This window comes from Chiloscyllium plagiosum, unplaced genomic scaffold (assembly GCF_037043375.1).
Source record: "Chiloscyllium plagiosum isolate Xiang-an unplaced genomic scaffold, Cpla_swu_hap1 HiC_scaffold_35, whole genome shotgun sequence".
NCBI classification, from domain to species: Eukaryota; Metazoa; Chordata; class Chondrichthyes; order Orectolobiformes; family Hemiscylliidae; genus Chiloscyllium; species Chiloscyllium plagiosum.
The window spans coordinates 2649783-2663887 of record NW_028270173.1 but is presented as its reverse complement, the minus strand read 5'-3'; the positions used below and the strand labels follow the sequence as shown (position 1 = coordinate 2663887).

Sequence of the window (14105 nt, the reverse complement as noted above, 5' to 3'; positions counted from 1 at the left end):
CTAGGAAGTGGGGGACAGAATTCCCGCCACAGGGTCTTTTCCCTCTGTCTCCTTTCAGTATGTGAATTTGGAAATGCCAAGTCATTCCCCGGCTTCAAACTCCACTCATACCTACCATGCATTAAAATTCAGTTCCACTCTGATCTTTGCTGAAGATCACCCTCTAGAATTTTCATTGTTGTCCTGCTCTGCTCCAGCAGCATATAAGAGAATGAGTGAATCAGCCATCAAGGATTGTCAGCAGCTAATTGACCACCAAAGACTCCATATCATAGGAGTGAAAACTACTGTCTCTCTGTGTGTCCAGTGGTCGGCACTGATGTTTTACGTGGCTGACGCTGATGTGATCACTAGACCAGCACTGATATATTTGCCTGATGAGCATTAATGTAGACACCTAATGGGTGATTATGAATTTGCCTGATGAGGTGCTTTTGTCTTTACTTTATGGGCACAGTCACGGCCACCTGATGGACACTAATGCATTGAAAGGTCAGGCACAGACATGTTCAGTTGATCGGCACTGTTATGTTCACTTGACTGGCACTAATGTATTCCCCTGATGGGTACCGATATATTCACCAAATAGGCACTGATAATTTCACAGGACTAACAGTAATGTCTTCACCTGACAGGTACTAGTGCATTTACCTGACTGGCAGTAGTTTGTTTACCTGATGGGCACCAATGTATTCACCTGACAGGCATTCATATAGAGAACTGTTGAGAATTGCTTGTTCATATAACAGGCACTATTATGTGTTCCCCTGGTGTGCACAGTTCTGATGGGTTGTGATCTATTCATCTGTCGGGCACTGAGGTATTAACATTTTGGGCAATAATATGACTGATGACTGGAATTAATGTAGACGGATGATGAGCACTGATATACTCATATGATGGACACTGATGTGAACACCAAATGCACAGTAATGAGGTTACCTGATGGACAGTATTATATTCATCTGATTGACTTAATATGTTCACTTGGCAGGGGCAGAGGTGTTCAATGCGTTGGCACTGATGTGTTCACTTGATGGGCACTAATGTGTTGGTCGACTGGCACTGATCTGTTTGCTTAAGTGTCAACAATGGGCTCCACTGACTAATGCTGATATGTTCACCTTACTGGCACTATTGTTTCACCCGACTGACACCACTGTGTTCATTTGACATTGTGTGCAATTCTAGAATCCACATGACAGGAGGGATGTGATTTCACTAGAGAGGGGGCAGAAGAGATTGACGATGATGTTTTTCTGCTTTGAAGGGTTTCACTTATGAAGACAGATTGGATTAGACTGGGGTTATTTTTCTTAGAACAGAGGAAATTGAGACCTGGACATGATTGAGATGTGTAAAATTATCAGGGTCATAGGTAGTGTAGACAGGGGGAAAAAAAAATCCCCTTGTTGGAGGGATCAGTGAAGGTTTAGAGATGATGTGAAGAAAGGTTTTTTCACCCAGAGTATGGTCGGAACATGGAACTCACTGCCTGTGAAGATGGTAGAACTAAGAAGATAGACAGGAAGAAACCTGCTACTCAGTGAGTAAGGGACATAGATTAAAAGTAAGAGGCAGAGGTTTTAGAGGTGATATGAGGATCAACTTTTCACCCAGAGATAATCAGTACGCATGGTCTGTAAGGATGGGAGAAACAGAAACCATCATCATAATGAAGAAGTATTTAGATGTACAAGTGAAATCAAAGCAAACGAGGCTATGGGCCAAGGAAAATAGGGTTAGAATAGCGAGGCGGTAAATTTTGACCAGCACAGATGGAATGGGCCAAAGGGCCATTTTCTGTGCTATAGCATTTCGATGATTTAATGTATTTACCTGATGGGCACTAATGTGTTCACTAGACTGGCACTAATGCTTTTATGTTTGCCTGATGGGCACTAAAATGTTTAAATGATGGGCACAGATGTATCCACTGGACTGGCACCAATGCGTTCACTTAATTGACAGCAGTGCGTTCTCCTAGCTGGCACCAATGCATGTACTTGATGAGAATTAATGTACTTACCTGACTGATGCTGATGTGTTCAAAGGACAGACTGCAATGTGTTCTCTTGACTGGCACTGATGTGTTCAACTGATGGGCACTAAAGTATTTGCCTGATAAGCATTAATGTGGACACCTGATAATCACTGAAGCTTTCATTTGACAGGCACAAGCATATTCACTTGATTGGCACTGATCTGTTTATGGGATGGGCATTAATGCATTTACCTGCTTGGCACTGACATGCTCACTTTACTGGATCAATATGTTCACTTAATTGACATTGACATGTACACCTGACTGATACTAATGTGTTCATCTCACAGGCACTAATACGTTTACTTAACTGGTATTTTACTAATGGGCACTAATTGTGTTCATGAGCTTAATATGGATACCTAATAGGCACCTATGAATTTACCTGCTGGGCCCTTTTATATTTATCTGACAGGCAGTGATGTGTTCACCTGATGGACATTGATGTGTCTACCTGTCAGGCTTGATAAAATGTGGAGCTGGAATAAGTACTGAAGGTCAAATAGCATCAGAGGAGCAGGAGTGTTGACATTTCTGGCAAGACCCTTCAGGACACCTCGACTCTCCCGCTCCTCTGATGCTGCTTGACCTGTTATGTTTTTTCCAGCTTCACAATTTATTGACTCTGACTTTACAGCATCTGCAGCCTTTACTATTTCCAAACTACCTGACAGCACAAATTTGTTTACCTGAGATGATACCCAATGCACCATTATATGTTCAACTTACTGGTACTTACAGTTTAAAATGACGGGCACTAATGCGTTCACCTAATAGATTGTAAGAAACAAACCTCGAGCAGACTTGGGATCTAAGCTGACAAATGCTAGTATTTTAGATGAGCTCAAGTAAGTGTTTCCCTCTTGTTGGTTCCCTCACAATTTACTGCACACCCAGACTAGTAGATGTCTATTTTTGGACCCAACCAGCTCGATCATAATAATAAAACAAAGAACTTCAGGTGCTGAAAATCTGTAACAAAAACAGAAATTGCTGGCGAAACCCAATAGTTCATGGAGTGAGAGAGTCATAGAGATGTACAGCATGGAAACAGATGCTTCGATCCTAAATTCATCTAGATCCATTTGCCAGCATTTGGCTCATATCCCTCTAAACTCTTCCTATTCACATACCCACCCAGGTGCCTTTTAAGTGTTGTAATTGTATCACCCTCCACCACTTCCTCTGGCTGCTCATTCCATACATGGACCACCTTCTGCCCCTTAGGTCCCTTTTAAATCTTTCCCCTCTCACCTTAAACCTATGCCGTCCAGTTCTGGACTACCCCACCCCAGCAAAAAGACGTCTATTTATCCTATCCATGCCCCTCATGATTTTATAAACCTCTATAAGGTCACCCCTCAGCTTCTGATGCTCCAGGGAAAACAGCCCCAGCCTATTGAGCCTCTCCCTATAGCTCAAATCCTCCAACCCTGGCAACTTCCTTGGAGGGTCAATAAGATTGTTTCACCTTTTAGTTTCCAGTGCCTAGATTGATGTTGTGTAGTTGTCTCGTTTAATTTCTTTGTTGAGACTTCATGGTGATCAATACAACTAAGTGTCTTGTTAGGCCCTTTCAGATAGCAGTTGAGAGTCGACCACATTGCCATTATGGGATTATGAAGTCAAATCCCTGAGCCATTAACAGTGTACCAATAATGTCAGTCAGCCATTACTTCCCCCTCATCCTCAGTAACACCTTCACCCGACAGACTTGACTCACCTGAAGGGCTTGAATAAGTTCATATTTTTGGGACTGAAGTGTTTCTGTTATACATTAAATGTGTTCAACTGATGGGCTCCAATGTATTTGATTCATAGAGTCATGGAGATATACAGCATTGAAACAGACCCTTCGGTCCAACCTGTCCATGCCGACTAGATATCCCAACCCAATCTAGTCCCACCTGCCAGCACCTGGCCCATATCCCTCCAAACCCTTCCTATTCATATACCCATCCAAATGCCTCTTAAATGTTGCAATAGTACCAGCCTCCACCACATCCTCTGGCAGCTCATTCCATACACATACCACCCTCTGCGTGAAAAAGTTGCCCCTTAGGTTTCTTTTATGTCTTTCCCCTCTCACCCTAAACCTATGCCCTCTAGTTCTGTACTCCCCGATCCCAGGGAAAAGACTTTGTCTATTTATGCTATCCATGCCCCTCATAATTTTGTAAACATCTATAAGATCACCCCTCAGCCTCCGACGCTCCATGGAAAACAGCCCCAGCCTGTTCAGCCTCTCCCTATAGCTCAAATCCTCCAACCCTGGCAACATCCTTGTAAATCTTTTCTGAACCTTTTCAAGTTTCGCAACATCTTTCCAATAGGAAGGAGACCAGAATTGCATGCAATATTCCAACAATGGCCGAACCAATGTCCTGTACAGCCGCAACATGAGCTCCCAAATCCTTTACTCAATCTCTGACCAATAAAGGAGAGCATACCAAACGCCTTCTTCACTATCCTATCTACCAGCATCTCCACTTTCAAGGAGCTATGAACCTGCACACCAAGGTCTCTTTGTTCAGCAACATTCCCTAGGACCTTACTATTAAGTGTATAAGTCCTGCTAAGATTTGCTTTCCCGAAATGCAGCACCTTGCATTTATCTGAATTAAACTCCATCTGCCACTTCTCGGCCCATTGGCCCATCTGGTCCAGATCCTGTTGTAATCTGAGGTAACCCTCTTTGCTGTCCGCTACACCTCCAATTTTGGTGTCATCTGCAAACCCACTAACTGTACCTCTTATGCTCGCATCCAAATCATTTATGTAAAGGACAAAAAGTACGGGACCCAGCACTGATCCTTGTGGCACTCCACTGGTTACAGGCCTCCAGTCTGAAAAACAACCCTCCACCACCACCCTCTGTCTTCTACCTTTGAGCCAGTTCTATATGTAAATGGCTAGTTCTCCCTGTATTCCATGAGATCTAACCTTGCTAATCAGTCTCCCATGGGGAACCTTGTCGAACGCCTTACTGAAGTCTATATAATCACATCTACTGCTCTGCCCTCATCAATCTTCTTTATTACTTCTTCAAAAAACTCAATTAAGTTTGTGAGACAAGATTTCCCACGCACAAAGCCATGTTGACTATTCCTAATCAGTCCTTGCCTTTCCAAATACATGTACATCCTGTCCCTCAGGATTCCCTCCAACAGCTTGCCCACCCTGAGGTCAGGCTCACCGGTCTATAGTTCCCTGGCTTGTCTTTACCACCCTCCTTAAACAGTGTCACCACATTTACCAACCTCCAGTCTTCTGGCAACTCACCTGTGGCTATTGATGATACAAATATCTCAGCAAAAGGCCCAGCAATCACTTCTCTAGCTTCCCAAGAGTTCTCGGGTACACCTGATCAGGTCCTGGGGATTTATCCACCTTTAACCGTTTCAAGACATCCAGCACTTCCTCCTCTGTAATCTGAACATTTTGCAAGATGTCACCATCTATTTCCCGACAGTCTGTACTTCCATATCCTTTTCCACAGTAAATACTGATGCAAAATACTCATTTAGTATCTCCCCCATTTTCTGTGGCTCAACACAAAGACCGCCTTGCTGATCTTTGAGGGGCCCTATTCTCTCCCTAGTTACCCTTTTGATTCACTGACGTCAATATGATCATTTTATTGACACTAAACTGGTAAACTGATGGCACTATTGTGTTTGCATTGTTAGAATTGGTCCCTAGGTTAGACTTCCCTATTCTTGACAGGATACCCAAAACGAGTTATGCCCTTGGGTGAAACAGGATGACCTGTCTCCCCTTCACAATTCAGTCCCTCTCTTGGTTTGTTGAGCAAGGTTAGTTTTAAAAAGGATCCCTTTAAAATCCAAATGTGTTTGTGATTAAAAAAAAACAATTTAACCACGCTTCCTGGAGTTTAAGAAAGAATGATGTTATAAAGTACTGAATGGGAGGAAAAATAATAAAATGTGACATAAGTACACACAAAAAGAAATGAGAATTGCATTAAAAGATATACAAATTGGTCTTGGCTTTTCCAGATAGAATGTATGGTGAACGTTGGGACCATTCGTTGGGGGGTTGCGCTGACTTTAGCAGTTGATTGGAAATTGTTGGTTCCACAATTAGCTGAAAGAAGTTGGCCCAGTTTCATTTAACTGTAGCATTGATGACTTGGTTTGTTTGCAGCAATAAGAGAGGGACTTTGCTTGTCTTTTACCTGCACATGCACAATGTTGAGAAGAAGTGCCTAGTCATGCCACTTCAAGGCACATTGTAACACAGTGAAGCTTGAAACTGCAAACTATTAGCTAGCACACCAACCTCTGAGCACGCAAAGATCATGGGTTGCTGTTGGTTTTTAACTTGCTTGCTTGTTTATACCAAAAGGGTAAAACACAAACATACAAGTAATTTGGAACACAATTCAAAGGCGGTGGTTTTCTACTGAAAGATAGTCAGATCCTCACTATCTCTGTAGCAACAGGAGATCGTATTCCAATTTGTTTTGGATTGCACTTTTGATTTTAAAAAGTTGTTGTTTGATACTTCCTTGGTACTTTTAGTTGTGGCATTCCAACATTCCTTTCAAGACTAGTGTTAACCCATGATTTGGAGATGCCGGTGTTGGACTGAGGTGTACAAAGTTAAAAATCACACAACACCAGGTTATAGTCCAACAGGTTTAATTGGAAGCACACTAACTTTCGGAGCGTCGCTTCTTCATCAGATGGTAGTGGAGGGCTCAATCCTAACACACAGAATTTATAGCAAAAATTTACAGTGTGATGTAACTGAAATTATACATTGAAAAACTGATTGTTAAGTCATTCATCTGTTAGAATACCATGATAGTTTCACTTATTTCATGTGTAAATCACAAAACCTTTTTTAAAAAGTTGCATTCTCAGGATAGCTGTTAACAATGGTGATAACTAGACAATATATTGAAGGTCAAAACAATGACTGCAGATGTTGGAAACCAGATTCTGGATCAATGGTGCTGGAAGAGCACAGCAATTCAGGCAGCATCGAGGAGCTTCAGCAAAATCGACGTTTCGGGCAAAAGCCCTTCATCAGGAATAAAGGCAGAGAGCCTGAAGTGTGGAGAGATAAGCTAGGGGAGGGTGGGGTTGGGGAGAGAGTAGCATAGAGTACAATGGGTGAGTGGGGGAGGAGATGAAGGTGATAGGTCAGGGAGGAGAGGGTGGAGTGGATATGTGGAAAAGGAGCTAGGCAGGTCAGACAAGTCCGGACAAGTCAAGGGACTGGAAGTTTGAAACTAGGATGAGGTGGGGGAAGGGGAAATGAGGAAGCTGTTGAAGTCCACATTGATGCCCTGGGGTTGAAGTGTTCCGAGGCAGAAGATGAGGCGTTCTTCCTCCAGGCGTCTGGTGGTGAGGGAGCGGTGGTGAAGGAGGCCCAGGACCTCCATGTCCTCGGCAGAGTGGGAGGGGGAGTTGAAATGTTGGGCCACGGGGCGGTTTGGTTGATTGGTGCGGGTGTCTCGGAGATGTTCCCTAAAGCGCTCTGCTAGGAGGGGCCCAGTCTCCCCAATGTAGAGGAGCAACGGATACAATAAATGATATTAGTGGATGTGCAGGTAAAATTTTGATGGATATGGAAGGCTCATTTAGGGCCTTAGATAGAGGTGAGGGAGGAGGTGTGGGCACAGGTTTTACAGTTCCTGCGGTGGCAGGGGAAAGTGCCAGGATGTGAGGGTGGGTCGTAGGGGTGCGTGGACCTGACCAGGTAGTCACGGAGGGAACGGTCTTTGCGGAAGGCGGAAAGGGGTGGGGAGGGAAATATATCCCTGGTGGTGGGGTCTTTTTGGAGGAGGCGGAAATGTCGGCGGATGATTTGGTTGATGCGGAGGTTTGTAGGGTGGAAGGTGAGCACCAGGGGCATTCTGTCCTTGTTACGGTTGGAGGGGTGGGGTCTGAGGGCGGAGGTGCGGGATGTGGACGAGATGCGTTGGAGGGCACCTTTAACCACGTGGGAAGGGAAATTGCGGTCTCTAAAGAAGGAGGCCATCTGGTGTGTTCTGTGGTGGAACTAGTCCTCCTGGGAGCAGATACGGCGGAGGCGGAGGAATTGAGAATACGGGATGGCATTTTTGCAAGAGATAGGGTGGGAAGAGGTGTAATCCAGCTAGCTGTGGAAGTCGGTGGGTTTATAAAAAATGTCAGTGTCAAGTCGGTCTTCACTAATGGAGATGGAGAGGTCCAGGAAGGGGAGGGAGGTGTCAGAGATGGTCCAGGTAAATTTAAGGTCAGGGTGGAATGTGTTGGTGAAGTTGATGAATTGCTCAACCTCCTCGCGGGAGCACGAGGTGGCGCCAATGCAGTCATCAATGTAGCGGAGGAAGAGGTGGGGAGTGGTGCCTGTGTAATTATGGAAGATCAACTGTTCTACGTAGCCAACAAAGAGACAGGCATAGCTGGGGCCCATACTTGTGCCCATGGCTACCCCTTTGGTCTGGAGGAAGTGGGAGGATTCAAAGGAGAAATTGTTAAGGGTGAGGACCAGTTCGGCCAAACAAATGAGAGTGTCGGTGGAAGGGTACTGTTGGGGACATCTGGAGAGGAAAAAACGGAGGGCTTGGAGGCCCTGGTCATGGCGGATGGAGGTGTAGAGGGGATTGGATATCCATGGTGAAGATGAGGCATTGGGGGCCGGGGAAACGGAAGTCTTGGAGGAGATGGAGGGCGTGGGTGGTGTCTCGAACATATGTGGGGAGTTCCTGGACTAGGGGGGATAGGACAGTGTCGAGGTAGGTAGAGATAAGTTCAGTGGGGCAGGAGCATGCTGAGACAATGGGTCGGCCAGGGTGGTCAGGCTTGTGGATCTTGGGAAGGAGGTAGAACCAGGCAGTGCATGGTTCCCGGACTATGAGGTTGGAAGCTGTGGGTGGGAGATCTATATTGAAGGTGTTAGCCCCCTGTGTTCTCTGTCTATGCCATGATGTTTAGATTGATTATAATCTAAAAAGTGAGATAATGGAGTTTTACATGAATTCATGCAATGTTTGAGCTCAGAGTTCTACATGAATGCATGCAGTTTTTGAGCAAAGTATAATGTAACCCTGAAAGTACAAATTCACCCCACAAAATATATATGTGCATGTGGGTCTTTGTGTGTGTGTGTGTGCGTCTGGGTTGGGGGTTGTGAGTGTGAGAAAGTGTATGTGTGTGTGTGCGCGTCTGGGTTGGGGGTTGTGAGTGTGAGAAAGTGTGTGTGTGTAGTGAGTGCAGAGTGTCTTAAGTCTGTGAGGGGGTACATGTGTGTGTGTGGGTGTCTGTGTGCGCGTCTGTATATATGTGTGTCGGTGTGTATGTGTGTATAGGAGTGCCTGTGTGTGTGTGTGTGTGTAGGCGTATCTGTGTGTGTGTATGGTGCAATGGTGGTCACCTGTAATGTGACATGAACCCAAGGTCCTGGTTGAGACCCTCCCTCTGGGTACTGAACTTAGCTGTCAGCCTCTGCTCGGCCATTTTTCGCTGCTGCCTGTCCCGAAGTCTGCCTTGGAGGATGGTCACCCGAAGGTCCGAGGTCGAATGTCCTGGACCACTGAAGTGTTCCCCAACTGGGAGGGAACCCTCCTGTCTGTTGATTGTTGTGCGGTGCCCATTCATCTGTTGTCGTAGCCTTTGCTCAGTTTTCCCAATGTACCATGCCTCCGGGCATCCTTGCCTGCAATGTATAAGATAGACAACGTTGGCTGAGTCACATGAGTACCTGCCTTGTACAAGGTGGAAAGGTCCCCATGTGTAATAGTGGTATCTATGTCCACACTCTGACACGTCTTGCAGCGCCTATTGTGACAGGGTTGTATGGAGTTGTCCTGAGAGCCGGGCAGTTTGCTACGAACAATGATCTGTTTGAGGTTTGGCAGTTGTTTAAAGGCAAGTAATGGAGGTGTGGGGAAGGTCTTGGTGAGGTGCTCATCCTCATTGATAATGTGTTGCAGGTCACCAAGAACATGGCGTAGTTTTTCAGCTCCTGGGAAATACTGAACAACGGAGGGTACCCTGTCGGTTGCAGCACCTGTCTGTCTCCTGAGGAGGTCATTAAGGTTCCTTGCTGTGACACGTCGGAACTGGTGGTCGATGAGTTGGGCATCATACCCCGTTCTTGTGAGGGCATCCCTGAGTACTTCCAGGTGTCCGTCACGTTCCTCCTCATCTGAGCAGATCCGGTGTATGCGTAGGGCTTGTCCATAGGGAATGGCTGTTTTAATATGTTTTGGGTGGAAGCTGGAAAAGAGTAGCATTGTGAGGTTGTCTGTGGGTTTGCGGTAGAGTGTGGTGCTAAGGTGTCCATCCTTGATGGAAATGCATGTGTCCAAGAATGAGACAGATAGTCGAGAGTAGTCCATGGTGAGTTTGATGGTGGGATGAAATTTGTTGATGTCACTGTGTAGTTTTATCAGTGACTCCTCGCCATGGGTCCAGAGGAAGAAAATGTCATCAAGGCTAACACCTTCAACATATTATCTAGTTATCACCATTGTTAACAGCTAACCTGAGAATGCAACTTCTTAAAAAAAGGTTTTGTGATTTACACATGAAAGAAGTGAAACTATCGTGGTATTCTAACAGATGAAAGGCTTAACAGACAATCAATTTTTCAATGTATAATTTCAGTTACATCGTACTGTAAATTTTTGCTTTAAATTCTGTGTGTTAGGATTGAGCCCTCCACTACCACCTGATGAAGGAGCTCTGAAAGCTAGTGTGCTTCCAATTAAACCTGTTGGACTATAATCTGGTGTTGTGTGATTTTTAACAGTGTTAATCCACACAGAGATTTGCTAGACAGCTGAGTCCAAGGTTTTATTTTAGCAGTAAATCCTGTTTTAAAAACACATGTTGGCGATATGTTTAGCACAACATCGTGGACTGAAGGGACTGTAGTTATGCTGTACTGTTCTTTCTTCTATGTTCCTTCTCAATCAGTCACCCATGTGGGACTTTGTCAAAAACATTGCTAAAATCCATGTAAACTGCATGCATTAAACTTCCCTCATCCACACATTTGATCACATTTTCAAAAAATTCAAACAATTTTGTTTGGTATGATTTCCCTCTGAAAATGCCATACTGACTGTCCGTAAATAACCCACACTTTTCCAAATGGATATTAATTCTCTCCTTCAGAATGTTGTCCAATAGCTTTCCTACCACTAATATGAGGCTCACTCATCTGTAATTTCCTGGTTCAGTGCTACTATGCTTTTTGAAAAGTGGAACCACATTGGCCATCCTCTAGCCCTCTGGCACATACACCATGGCCAGAAGGATATTAAAAATTTGTGTCAGAGCCTCTGCAATTTCCTACCTTGCTTCTCTTGGATGCAATTCATCTGCGCCAAGGGATTTGTCTGTTTTTAAGCCTGAAAGAACGTCCTTGGATTGGGTTTTCCAAACTTAAAAAGAATTACTATTTATTATAGATAAATAGATAAACAATTATGAACCATTGACAAATAACTTCTAGATGTGAAATCTCTCACGCCCCGTATCCCCCCCCACCTTTATAAGCTCCCCTACAGCCACATACAGCCAGCAAAAAAAATGGATGTTACGGTTAGAGGGAACACCTCAGAAGGCAGTTCAGTAGTTAGAACATAGCACAATGCAGCGCAAAACAGGCCTTTCAGCCCTCGATGTTGCGCCGACCTGTGAACTAATCTAAGCCCATAACCCTACATTATGACATCATCGATCATATGCTTATCCAAGGACAGTTTAAATGCCCTTAATGTGGCTGAATTAATTACATTGGCAGGCAGGGCATTCCACATTCTTACCATTCCCTGAGTAAAGGACTGCCTCCGATATCTGTCTTAAATCCATCATCCCTCAATTTGCAGCCGTGCCCCTTCGTAAAAAAAGATATCATCATCGAAGGAAAAAGACTCTCACTGTCCACCCTGTCTAATCCTTTGATTATCTTGTATGTCTCTATTAAATCCTCTCTTATGCTTCTTCTCTCCACTGATAACAGACCCAAGTTCCGTAGTCTTTCCTTCATTCCAGACCAGGCAACATCCTGGTAAATCTCCTCTGGCACCATCAATCTGGGTGGCAACTTTCAGGGATCGATGTACATGGATGTGCATCGTTACATTTGTCTGCATTGAACTCCATTGCCACCTTTCAGCCCAATTCTTCAGTTTGTCCAAGTTTTCCTGCAACCTGCAACATTCTTCAACACTGTCCACCACTTCACTGACTTTAGTGTCATCTGCAAACTTCTCAAAAAGCCAGTTTCTAATCCAAACTGCTAAATCACCTTCAATCCCATGCCTCTGCATTTTCTCCAACAGTCTGCCACGTGGAACCTTATCAAAGGCTTTACTGAGATCCACGTACACCACTTCAACTGCCCTACCCTCATCCACATGCTTGATCACCTTCTCAAAAAATTCATTGAGGTTTGCGCTGTGATGATCTTTTCAGCTTATTAGGAGTTGCTGTTCCTCATTTTTTTTATCCAGAGACTTTTGCTTGTTTGTAGGAGGCAAAAGGTCGAGAGTGTGGTGCAGGAAAAGCACAGTAGGTCAGGTAGCATCCGAGGAGCAGGAGAATTGACGTTTCGGGCATAAGCTCTTCAACAGGAACGAGGCCTGGGGTGCTGGTTCACACTTATAAAGTTTGTAACTTACTGTTTTAAAAACTTCAAATCTTACAGCTTTGCTATTGAGGGGAAATAGCTTTAAGTAGATTATACTGCAAAGATAAGGGCAGTTACTGCTCTGTAGCAAGAGCTAATAACTTCTCTGTTCTTGATTCATCATCCTGCGACAAAGCTGCACACACTTCCAAGCCATGAGCATCAATTGCTATTTTAAAGGGTCTCGAAAAATTGGGTTGGCCAGTCAGTTTGTTTATTTGGCTTGCCTTCAGCATCTCAAAGTTTTCCTGAGATTCTGATAGAAATTACTTGTTTCATAAAAAAATTTGTTAAGGTCCAGCTATTGTCCTGAAATTACGCACAAATGTCTGGTGAAATCACATGTTCCTAAAAATCACATGATTTCTCATTTAGTTTTAGGAACATGGGATTCTGATGGAGACTTCACTTTCGCTGTCCTTGGCAATATTTGTCCTTGTCCTACAGCATGTCCTGAGTAAGTGAATCTTGATTTTCTGAATTTATTTTTGATTAAGCCTAATAATTACATGTCTCTGAGCTAAATGTCTTACTTACTAAACAGATACTAAATAGAACTACAGGTAAACAACTTTGAATTGTTGACATATAACTCTAACAGGCCATTTAGAACAGAGATGAGGAAGAATTCTTCACTCAAAGAATGATGAGTTTGTGAAACTTGCAGCCATTGTAAACTGTTGAGGCCAGAATCTTGAAGACTTTCAAGAAAGATGTCGACACAGGCCTAATGGGATAAAAGGGTATGGGGAGAAAGCAGGAACGGTGTGTTCTGAGTTGGATGATTAACCATAATCATATTGAAAGTCGGAGCAGGCAAGAAGGGCTGAATCACCTTGATCTGGATCTATATTCTGTGTTTCTCATTAGCTAGTGTAGTTGCTTGCCTGGCTCCTGTTGACCTTCAATTCCACTTACTGTGTTCTTACTGTGAAAGAACTGTTACAGAGTTTTTAGACTCCTCTAGGAAGATTATTTCATTAGTGGAAGGATTTTGTGAATGACGTCTGTTTTAAGTGCCTGCACATCATGACTTAATGGGGAAGTGTGACCAATAATCATGTCAATTCATCATGCATAATTGCATATAAACCAATGAAAACTCTAATCTCTTTCTTAAACATAACACACGTTTACAGCCACGGGCAAACAAAAAAAAATGGCATTATGGGTGGACAGTTAAAAAAGCAGGTCAATTACATCACTCCTCAGAATTTGATGGCATCTTCCATTTGATTTTCCAATTCCTTCAGTTCTTTAACCTTTTCCTTCAGGTTCTTTCACTTCACAGGAAGCACAGAGTGACTGGTTCTGACTTTGTGGTTATAAACAACAACTTACAGCAACAAGGGAGAGAAAATAAACTGGATTGCTTCAGATTTTTTGATAGTTTATTGTTATTGAC

The 14105-nt window shown here is 43.8% G+C and overlaps 1 protein-coding gene across 1 annotated transcript in view; it reads left to right on the top strand.

Moving 5' to 3' along the window:
- LOC122541477 (uncharacterized) overlaps positions 1 to 14105 on the top strand; it is a 208061-nt gene that overhangs the window by 87446 nt on the left and 106510 nt on the right. The window contains exon 5 of the mRNA XM_087979105.1: positions 13076 to 13157. Within this exon, the coding sequence (XP_087835231.1) occupies positions 13076 to 13157 (82 nt within the window). The remainder of the gene's footprint in view (positions 1 to 13075; positions 13158 to 14105) is intronic.